At 41.1% G+C, this 11486-nt stretch overlaps 1 protein-coding gene and 1 long non-coding RNA gene across 2 annotated transcripts; both read right to left on the reverse strand.

The window, feature by feature from the left end:
- Positions 1-129: 129 nt before the first annotated feature.
- On the reverse strand, positions 130-6573 carry LOC135481782 (uncharacterized). Its single transcript, XR_010446183.1, has 4 exons — positions 5949-6573; positions 3788-3914; positions 3129-3185; positions 130-2262 (listed from the first exon to the last, which is right to left on the reverse strand). It is a non-coding gene; the product is annotated as an uncharacterized LOC135481782 (long non-coding RNA).
- A 252-nt stretch (positions 6574-6825) lies between these two features.
- On the reverse strand, positions 6826-11258 carry LOC135461281 (uncharacterized). The gene is given in 2 exon segments (XM_064738290.1): positions 6826-10409; positions 10412-11258. Coding segments are annotated over 2 exon segments (1053 nt in total). The 5' UTR covers positions 10781-11258; the 3' UTR covers positions 6826-9725.
- Between the last annotated feature and the right edge of the window lie 228 nt (positions 11259-11486).

Consider the following 11486-nt stretch of genomic DNA (forward strand, 5'->3'; position numbering starts at 1 on the left):
TATTAGGGCACTTCACTCGCTTGAGACAGCGGCAATCGGACGTCGAGGTGATAGATAGCATGGGAAGGAATAGGAAAATGAACAACACTGGGCAATATTTTGAGAGCTACTGCTTATAATAACCAGAAATTACCAGATTCAGAGGTCTGTATTAACTCTCATGTTATTTTGACAATGTTTTCACCGCCGTGTCTACGTGGGCACAGCGCGTTGGCTCGAGAAAAACCACTAATGCCGGGATGTATATGGTCTTGAATAGCAAAGGAATTTATTTATTTATTTGATTGGCGATTTAAGCCATACTCAAGAATATTTCACTTATACCACAGTGGCCACCATTACAGTGGTAGGAAATGGCAAAATGGCAAGGAATTAACTGATATAAAATGTAGTTATCAGCTCAAGTTGTCGGTCCGAAAATCTTTGGTTTCTGACTGCTGTCGCCGTGGTCAGACTCGCTGTCAGACAAATGAGGGGAGCGGTTTACTGGGCTGATTTTTTGGGCTCCACGCGCTGAATCGGTTCGTATAGAATCATACATGTACGGGTCGATAGGTGGCATACACATTGGAATTTCCAGTATGTCTGTTTCACAGTCTGACATTATTTGATTTGGTATAAGTGAACAATGTTGTTCAGTATGGGCCATTTCTTACGGTGTCATCACGTGACGGGCACCTCATCAACTCGGCTCTGGGGTCGGGAGAGCCGATCGTCGCCGCGGGAAGCGTGTGAGGCGATAAACAAACATGCAGATTCGTTATAAGGCAATTATTAAGATGTTGACAGCACTCCTTTAAGCTCCGCATTGTTGTATCCTTGCTCCACGGTTGTCTGCTCATCCTGTGTGGGGTCTGTCAGTTGGCTTGACAAGGTGATTAATCCTGGGCTGCTACTGGATATAGACTGGAAATTGATAAGGTTTTATAATTTGACAAATTAAGTTTTATGTCAACGTGTATGTTTTTTTAATATGTAAAAATCTTCACCCTTCGGGCAAATATTTATATACATATATTATATACAAGACACACAGGAACTTTCAACCAATTTCTGCCTTAGTATAAAAGATCCAGGATTTTCTTTTCTATCTTCTCGACTCCTTTCTATCTACTTGGACAGATAGGTAAGTCTTTAACATTTAACGGACCTTATGTAGTTACTATGTATATGTTAAGGATCCCGGGTAAAGCTTAACGGAATGGAGAACAAACACCGGGATGTCTCGCTGCTTCTTTCTTATTGCTAAACTTTGGACTTATTCCATTTATTATCAATGTTCCTAAGATTCAGGTATCAAGTGATAAAGTGACCAGATTCCAATCTAGAAATCACTACCATTAGCAAATAATCTGTATATTTACAACACCTCATTAACAGGACAGGCCATGGATGCAATTAGCTATACAATACCGATAGGAGTCCTGTCAATTCACTCCCAGATAAAGTCCTTCAAATACGGTTATGGCCATCATCGAAGGTACGAAGAGCGAAGGAACGAGGAGGTAGCACGATGGGACAGGGCGATGGAACAATTGCACGAAGCAATGTGACGATAGTATTATGCTTTCGCTTTTTGTTCTACAGGGACGGAGAAGTGTCTAAGGGACGAATTGTGACGATTGCACAGGGCGATGTGATGATGACTCATTGCAATGGGATAATTGCACAAGCAATGGAACGATGATACGAGATACCATCGTATTTATCGTCCCATCTCTTTGTACCATCTCTCCATGGCTTCGTGCCATCTTCTCATGGCTTTTTGCCATCGCACCATCTCTTTGTGCCATGTCCCCATGGCTTCGTGCCATCTTCCTATCGCTTCGTGCCATCTCCCCATGGTTCCGTGCCATCGTCCCATCGCTTTGAGTCATCGACATCTAGCCTCGTGACATAGCCCTACACGTAGGTTTGTGGCATAAACATTTTTTTTTTGAAAACATTCATTTAGACGGAATATTGTGTTAGTTTTGGGTGGCGATGTTGTCATTTTACTATCTGATTTCTTCTTGATCAGCCAAAGAAAATGTGGCTCCACAGCTGTAGCGCAGTGATTGTGTTAGCCGTCTTGTGTTTGGATAGTTGCACTTCTCAGGGCAACAGGAGAACCAATACCCCAGCCACTTTTACCAACTTTTGTCCAGTTGTCCATTGTCCAAAGCTACACTGCCCGACAGTACAGTGTCCGAAGGTAGAGTGTCCAGGAATCAAATGTCCAGAGAAATGCCCGAACCAGGACAAAGTGACGTTTAACTGCAACTGCAACTCGGAAGGGACGAAAAAAGGTGAGTTAATGTGCAGTAGATCTAGACAGAAGAAAACGTGGGTAGAATGTTTGTGCTTATCGGGTTGAATAAGAAAGACATGGATAACGGTAGTGTGGCAGGGAGGAGGGGTTAGTAAAATCTGAGGCAGATGATGCAGCTTTATTACACAACCCGGTAATGTAAGTACATTCTAAAAGTCGGATTTCTCGTGCAATTTAACGTTGTTGCAATACCTGGCTAAATAATTACATATATTTAAAAGAGAAATCCTAAAGGTACCTAAAGTGTTAAAAGTAAAACTTCATAGCATGTTAAAGGAAAATATCCCTAAAAATCGAAGTTAGCACTAAATAGGCCACTGGACACTATGCATGTTTTTAGATTTTTGTGAAAAGAGTTAAAGGCGCTCAAACATTTGAATTCTAAGGTGGGCTTTATGGACCATACTAACACAGTTTAGGAGCTCTGACGTCACAGGAAGTTTCTCCAACTCTAATCACGACACTGAATCTGGGAATAACTATTTTTACCTTTGAATTAAAGATTACTAAAATAATGTTCTGTAAAATTCCTTCCTTCTGGTGAACATCAAGAAAAAAAGGTGATGTGACATCAGAGTTCCTAAATGCCTTCAGTATGGTCCATAAAGCCCGCCATAGTATTCAAATATCCTCGCAACACAATTAAAAAAATCTGAAAAAATAAATGAAAGAAGTTTTACGCATAACTTTCAGTTGTCTGTATGATGAATCTTACTTCATACATTAGCATTCTTTTACTTTAAGGGATCAATAATGAAAAGAGGATATAAGCACCAACGATGAAACAGGAAGCGTATAGTACATAAGCGCTATTTACCTCCGGGCTAAAAGGGAAGTTCCCTTTAGTCTAGTGGTAGAAGCGCGGACTCCAAACCTGCAGATAGTAACAACTGAAGTAAACAGTTGGCTTAACGCGGTAAATGAGAGGTTCATACCTGTGAAATTCAGATAAGTAAATGGCAAAGACTAAATGAGATTTATAGGGAATTATCTGTGAGGTTCCAAGTTTGTGAAGTTTACAATAATTAAATACAGGGTAGATGTACTTTTCTGTGAAGTAAGAAAAAGTACACTCAAAAAAGTAATAAATCTGTTAATTGTAACAGAAATTCTCTTGTCTGAGTGATGCCAGAATGTATTATGTTATTATAATACAATATAATGTCATATTCAGCATAGCATCCTGTTAGTCTAATAGAATCATCACGTGGAATCTTTACAACGATGAATTAATAGAATATATGTGATAATTTTAACAGAATAATCTGCTGCAATAGTATAACACATTCTAGCATCACTCAGACAAAAGACTTTGTGTTAAAATTAAGAGATAATTTTTTTTAGTTAAGAACAATGGAGAAGTACATGTACCTAATTGTGAGGTTTTAAGAAGAAAGTAGGGGCACTAAACTAGAGGTAGACGGGCGCACCTGTAAAGTACCAATTAGTCAGTATAAAGAGAGGTAGATTACATACCTGTGAATACCTGTAGAGAGTAGCAATGTGGAGCGCCATAGCAGTTGAAGAAAGGTATTGCCTGTCACTGTAAGGTAGAGAGTAGCAATGTGGAGTGCCATAACGGTTGAGGAAAGGTGGCCTATCACTGTAAAGTAGACAGTAGCAATGTGGAGGGCAATAGCGATGAAAGAAAGGTTGCCTGTCACTGTAAAGTAGAGAGTAGCAATGTACAGCGTAATAGCGATGAAAGAAAGGTTGCCTGTCACTGTTAAGTAGAGAGTAGCAATGTACAGCGTAATAGCGATGAAAGAAAGGTTGCCTGTCACTGTTAAGTAGAGAGTAGCAATGTACAGCGTAATAGCGTTTACAGAAAGTAGTGTATTACTATAAAGTAGAGAGTAGTAATTTGGAGCACCATAGCGGTTGAAGAAAGGTAGCCTATCACTGTTAAGTAGAGGGTAGCAATGTAGAGCGCAATAGCCATGAAAAAAAGGTAGCCTATCACTGTAAGGTAGAGAGTAACAATGTAGAGCGCAATAGCGGTTGAAGAATGATGTCACAGTAAAGTAAAGGGTAGCAATGTGGAGCGCACTAGCGGTTGAAGAAAGGTAGCCTATCACTGTAATGTCTAGCAATGTGGAGGACAATAGCGGTTGAAGAAAAGGTACCTCGGTGATGCAGAGGCTTGCAATGTGAATGTCGATAGCAGCCAAAGAAAGTCACTTGAATGTACTGTGTTATGTGCACGACTGCCGTCAGTTTCTAAATATAGCTTGCCACTGTTTACATATGCTAAGTTCAGGGAGTGCTGTCTGCCTCTACCTTAGAATGTTCCAGAATGCGCGCAGTTCGGTGCCTGTTTGTTTACACCAAGTGTTCAGGAATTTTCTTATTCTAGACAATTCCACCAAGCTATATAAGACCTATGAAAGCAGGTCAAACGGAGAAGAGACGAGAGGAAAAAGGAGAATTACTGAGAGTTTTGGATGCTTTCGCTGTGTATTACTTTAGTAGGCCTTTTGTGCTGAATTTTGGTGTCTGGTAAATTCTTTTTTTGTTCTCAGATAACTGCAAATGGAAGTTGCTGTTTAAGGCTGTCAAAGGAAACGGTCGAGATGTCTACAAGGATTTCACAGACGATGTACCATTATATGAAGACGACCCAGAAGCAATGATTATAAACAGTAGTAAGAAACCATTCATAAGCCCGCTCCTCAAGGACTGGAACAAAATGCTGATCAAGGAGGTATGAAATCTGGGGGAAGGTACGGGTTCAAACCTGGTCATGGACAGGGGATTTGTACATTCCCCCGCCTTTACTGGGGGCCTGGGTGACATGTGGCCGATTTCCCTGTCTGATGTTCGTTCAGACCACCCATCTACCACTTTATCGTGTATTTGTATGCCAGTAACTTATCCGAGGTCGGGTTCAAATCCAGTTCATGCTAACTTCCTCTCCGGCCGTACATGGGAAGGTATTTCAGCAACCTGCGGATGGTCGTGGGTTTCCCCGGACATTGCCCGGTTTCCTCCCACCATAATGCTGGCAGCCGTCGTATAAGTGAAATATTCTTGAGTACGGCGTAAGACATCAACAAAATAAATAAATAAATAAATAAAAAAATAAATAAATAAATCAGTCAATAAATCAATAAATAAATAAATAAATAAACAAATAAATCATATCTCGGGGAAAGGCAAACCTTTTAGCTAAGTTTTCACAGCCCTTAAGCGTTACTCTAACTGTAAAACGATGTATTTTGCGGATTATGCGGACAAGTGTTTCAAATTTTTGTCATTTCGCTGCAGGTTAAAGTCGACGTGTTCAGAGAAGGAGACAGAAAGGCGTGGTTTCTGTTCGATGGAATTGCTTCCAATCGCACCGACTGGTTCTCTCAGAGCAGGCTCATCGCCTCTCCATACAGCAAACTGAAGACAGATTCATTTAAGCACTTTTCTCTCCAGGGGCAAGTTACAGCCTTTCTTCTTATATATTTCATTCCGTTTACTGTACATGCGTGTAAAGGTCTGATTGAGTAGAAGAGCGCTGCCCACCGCATCTACTGTTGCCCGACCCTTCAGCTAGGCCTAACTTTAAAAATGGCATACATAAGCTTATATAGTAGTAGTTCCATGGAAGAAAATTCAGTTTCACTAAAAATGACAGTAGCAAACATACCTTACATTTGGTAGGCACTAATACCCTGAGTCGACCGAAATGTAGTTATCTGAGAAAAGATAAAGACAAAAACAATAAATATGTTTAAATTTTACTTTTTCTTTTATTTTAAAAATTGGCATGATATGTCCACGGCTGGTTGTTATGAGTCTTGACCCTGGGCGGTGCAGAGGTCAAATCATTTTAAGTCGGGCTGTCGACAAGACAATGACAAGCCCTCAAATCAAGCATTCAAACAACAGTTCAATATCAAAGTTCACATCATCAACAAAGTCAAAGTTCATCATCAGTATTGACCCTGGGCGGTGCAGAGGTCAAACTTTAAAACTTTAAATTTGAAATTCACATTATCGACAAAATCAAAGTTAAGCTCATAATCAGTAATAGTAGGCCCTACCGGTACTGACCCTGGGCGGTGCAGAGATCAAATTTCAACACTTTCCATTCCAAATTCACATCATCAACAAAATCAAAGTTCTTATCATAATCAGTATTGACCCTGGGCAATGCAGAGGTCAAATTCATTTAATATGCATGTAAATTTTGTTAGTTGGGTTTGTGCCGCTCCTGTCGCCAAATGTGCGACGGTTTAGAAGAAGTAAACCAAAGCACACCGCCACACATAATGTAGGTTAGGAGCTCAGCACAAACAGCAGCCGTGAACAATGCCAACAACAAATAAGACGGGTAAATTGAACCGCCGGTCATTTTGAAAAAAACTCTAGCCCACCCTGTTCACGTTCAGAAATATTTCCAACTGGTGACAAATGTACTCCATCAGAGTGAAGAAATGCAGTCGGATTGTTCTCTATATCTCTATTACAGAGAATCGACCCCCCCCCCCCCCCCCCCCCCCCCCCCCCCCCACCTCCTTCTTAATGACTAGACCTCTGGCAACGGAGTTCAACCTTTTCCTGGCTTGATTTATAACAGCGTTGTTGCCAGAATATCGCCATTCTAATCTAGGTAATATTTGTGACCAGATTATTTTCAAATTCGGGAACTCATTCATGATGTAATCAAATAAAGAAAACATAGCCAATCTTGGTTTTCGTATAGCTGCTTTGCCTATGTCATTCCCACCACAATGTAATACAATGACAGTCGGCTGGGGGCCGATATGTTTCAACAACCCTATTTTGTTTCTGGCCTGCTGCAAACTCATCCCACTGTATCCCTGCCACCACCAATGTGTACCCTATTCTTGACAATCCCAAATCAGGGCCACCAGGTCTTATGACTGCTGCAGTGAAAGCTCTTTTGACTATGGAGGAGTCTATAACCCAGATGCACGCTGAAAGACCTAAACGATATCATTGTTTTACATTTATCAGTTATTTTAACAATGGCACACGTATATATGATTGATAACAGGCAGACCGCCACCGGCCTGCTCGTTTACTCATTTCTGCTGTCCCGCCTGCCAATGCCAGGTCTGTGGCTGCACCAATTCGCAGGGAGTGACCTCTGTATTTCAAATTCTGCATGTTTAAAACCTTCAAACATTTCTGAAGTATTGCAGAAAACTGATACCGAGTGAGTGGGGCACCACTGAAGTGACAAAACAAAGGGCTCTTGATGTGTGATCGGTTTGAAAGATATGTTCCCATGCTTGTGTAGGGACAAATACTAGGATTTCCCGCTTGCTTGTCTACTTTGATTGTTACACCTTTGCCTGTTTGATCAGTCTTAGAATAGCGGATATTTAGGGTTAGAGTCTCTGCCTTTGTGTCCAAATGAATATCAGCCCGGCTGATAACCTGATAATCAGGCTTTGCCCTAGATACCGCAAACTCTCCGACCCTAAGGAAGGCAAAATGCGCCCAAGAAAAAGCAGCTGTGAATAAGGTTGACTCATACGTATTAGCACAAACACTCGGCAACACGCGAAAAACTTTCTGCAAGATTTCTTTGGTGATAGGTAGTCTGCTGTCCGGGCTATGGTGAATACGTTTCATTCCCTGCATTAATTTGGAATCCACAAAATCTGATGAGTAATCCACTTGCCCTTCTAACTTACATCTGTACGAGATCGCAGATAAGTACGACCTTTGCTGAAGAGTAAGTTAGACCTCGTATTGACAAATGAGCTATGCATGAAAACAATGAATTCCAGCTGAGGAGGCCAAGCATTTTGGATGTCTACTTGTGCACAAAATTGAAAATAAGAAGCTAAACCAGTTCTTTGGGTTGCGTGTGAATTTTCTGAGAGTGCTGCTCGGAGGAGTCTGTCAACTTCAGGCTGGAGATCAGAGTATGGAACTCGACTGGGACCGGCTCTGGTGATACATTGGCTGATGGGGACACTTCTCTGAATCTGTCCCAATGTTTACGAGAAATTGCGTCGGCCGTTAAATTAACTTGACCAGCAGTATGTACCGCTTTAAATGTTATGTTGTGAAACATTGTATTCAGAACAAAGGGGCCTTACTAGTCCCATGACAGGTCTAGATTTAGATGTTTGTCTGTTCAGGATTGCAATCAGGGCTTCGTTATCGATATTTAGCAGCACCCTCTTGTTTGATAACTTGCTACCGCATATCATAATAGCTAAAATGACTGGGACGAGTTCAAGAAAAGTCATATCACACATAACTTCCATCTCAGCCCAAGCAGCTGGCCATGGGTAAAATACCCACTCTTTCTGAAAAATTGCCCCACATCCTAATTCAGTAGACCTGGCACTGTCAGTATACAATTTCAGAACCGATTCAGACGACCAAACATCACTCGAAAAATACACTGTTCTATTAAAGTTGTCCAGAAAATGTGACGACATCTGCGTGTCGGAACGAAGCTCTTTGCCCGTTCGAATAAAATGATACGGTTTACTCACTCGACTTGTGGCATCATGAAAACGTCTAATAAATGTTCTACCTGGCCGAATGGCTTTGCAAAAGAAATTTAGTTTGCCCGTCAACGATTGTATTTCACGTAAGGTTACTTTCTTACGTGTTAAAAATTCACCCAAAAGGCTTGACAATTCCTCACGTGTTTTGGCAGGAATCCGCATAAGCATTTGAACAGTGTCAATTTCGGAACCCAGGAACGTGAGGGTCGTTGAAGGACTACTGTCTTTTCGGAAGCTAAAGGGACTCCTAATTCAAAACACAGTCTTTCAAATGTTGACATGATATTTTCACATATATTCGTGCCTGCAGCTCCAGCAAAAATAAAATCATCTAGGTAGTGATCCATGGTGTTTTCATTTGTGGTATGTACTGTTAGCCAGTGTAAGAAAGGTGAAAATGTTTCAAAAACCCGACACGAAATGGCACAACCCATTGACAAACATTTGTCGATGAAATAGTTACTCTGGAATTTCATGTCGAGTAAATCAAAATCTCCTGGATAAACGGGTAGTAACCTAAAGGCATATTTTACATTCATTTTACCAATCAGTGCCCCACAACCCAACCCAGCTATCATTTCTAAAACCTTGTGAAATGAAGTGTAATTTACAGAACACATTTCTAGATCTATAAATCATTAACACTGTCTGAAGATGGAAATGAAAGGTGAGTAATGAGCCCCCAGCCCCCGTTCGATTTAGGAACCAACCCAATTGGAGACACTCTCAAGTTTGATATCGGACGCTGCGAGAAAGGCCTAGATATTGTACAGAAGTTTATCTCTTTCTTTATCTTTTCCCATAATTCAGACTCATGTTCAAGAGCTGAAATGATGTTTTTCGATTCTTTAAAAAGCCGAGGGCCATGATAATGTAAACGAAAGCCAGAACGAAACCCATCAGAAAGTGATCGAGCTGCTTCTCGATCAGGATACAATGCTAGATTTTTGTCTAAAGCCTCCAGGTTGACTGGGGTTCGGCCTAAAGCCTATATATCTGGGGGTGTGAGATGGGTTTCGTGCTCTGGGGTTGGTATATGTGTACCGGTTTGTGTTGAATGTTTGTCTAGTATTAGCGAGAAACTGGAGTGAAGTCCTTCTTTGGCCAAGAAAGGGCTGTTGCTGAGGGAGAAATGATTTTTGCATGTTGGACATTGAAATGGGATGGTCACCTCCACAGCGCATGCACAAATGCAAATATAGACAAGGATGCTTAAAACACGTGCCCTTAAAGTTGTAGTCATAGCATGTGCCCTGACTGCGGCCCTGCTTGTAAGTATGAGAAACAGCTCTTCCGTGGTTGTTAGAACCCATGTAAAGAAGCCACAGCTCAGTGTCAACCTCTCCCCACGAAGCGGATGGGTTATCTCCCTTTCTTAGTCTGTATTGTACATCATACTCTTTCCATCCTATAGCTGCCCTCTTTGCACCTAATCGAATTGTGTAAACGTATTTCAGCATACTACGCGCAGCTATTGGGTGCGCACTGATATAAATATCCATGCAAATGAGAAAAGCATCTACCCATTTGTCTAATGTGTCGTTAGATTTTGACTGGGCTTCCCTGGAGACAATTTCACCATTGTCATTTAAAGACAAATGCCCCGGAAGTCCGTGCTGGACGGAAGTAGAGAGGCCAAATTTACAAATTGACCGTCAGTGATGTTTTGTCTAGTTTGATTCGACACATGTAATCCTAAACTAGGTGCGTTACAGGACATGACACTAACAGGGTGGTTTGTATCACCTGTTTCAAGCTCAGGAGCCTGGGTGGGACTGGCAGTTTGGCATAAACTTTGACGTATGTCCGTCTGAACCATCCCATCATTCCCGCATGTTTCCTGTCCATGATCCACTAGGCCTACATCATCGTGAATTCCTTCACACTGGGAGGGGGAAGGGGGGGGGGGTGTCTTACGTCCCTTGGACCCACCAGAACCCGAGGGAGCTGCACTCTTCGATTTGCTTTTGGACTTCGGCATTTTCCTGACCCAACATGCAATTTTATACCTCACAGTTAACAAAACTTCTCACACACAGAAAGAGTACGTGAAAACACGGTCCGCCATTTTGCTTAACATGTTGCTGAACTGCAAGATATGACATGAATCAAAACTTATCCACCAAATTAGTAACCTTTCAGAACCCATCCGTTAATTTTTTTTTTCCTTTTACAACGACAGAACGGTAACTATACTATGTAAACAATACTTTATTATTTGGAAAATTTTGGTAAACAGTGTCATATTTCTGGATATAATATCCCCTAATTTAACCACACAAACCTATCCCTGTTCGTCCATTTAGAAAAGGACTTGCGCATTGAAAGCCTTTCGGTATATTGACAAGGGTCATAACTCTCAGTTTTGCTGCGGAACAAGGGGAGTAACTTTAATTTCATTCAGATACAACAGTTATCTCCCTTCGATAACACAAGCTATTTTGGACTACGCCAAATAGCTATGGTATTATGTCACAGCCAGCATCGGTAAACAGTAATCAAGCCTTTTAAATGTTGAATTCGAACTTCTGCCAAGTCCTGGGAAGGTACCTGCATTTTAAACATTTTGGAATCATAAAAAAATGAAATTTGCTAATTTTTCAAATTATCTTATATATTTTAAGTTATCTATTTATTAAAAAACGAAATATGGAGTTTACCTTCCCGGACCTCATTGCCCAAATAAA

This window comes from Liolophura sinensis, chromosome 1 (assembly GCF_032854445.1).
Source record: "Liolophura sinensis isolate JHLJ2023 chromosome 1, CUHK_Ljap_v2, whole genome shotgun sequence".
Lineage (NCBI taxonomy): Eukaryota > Metazoa > Mollusca > Polyplacophora > Chitonida > Chitonidae > Liolophura > Liolophura sinensis.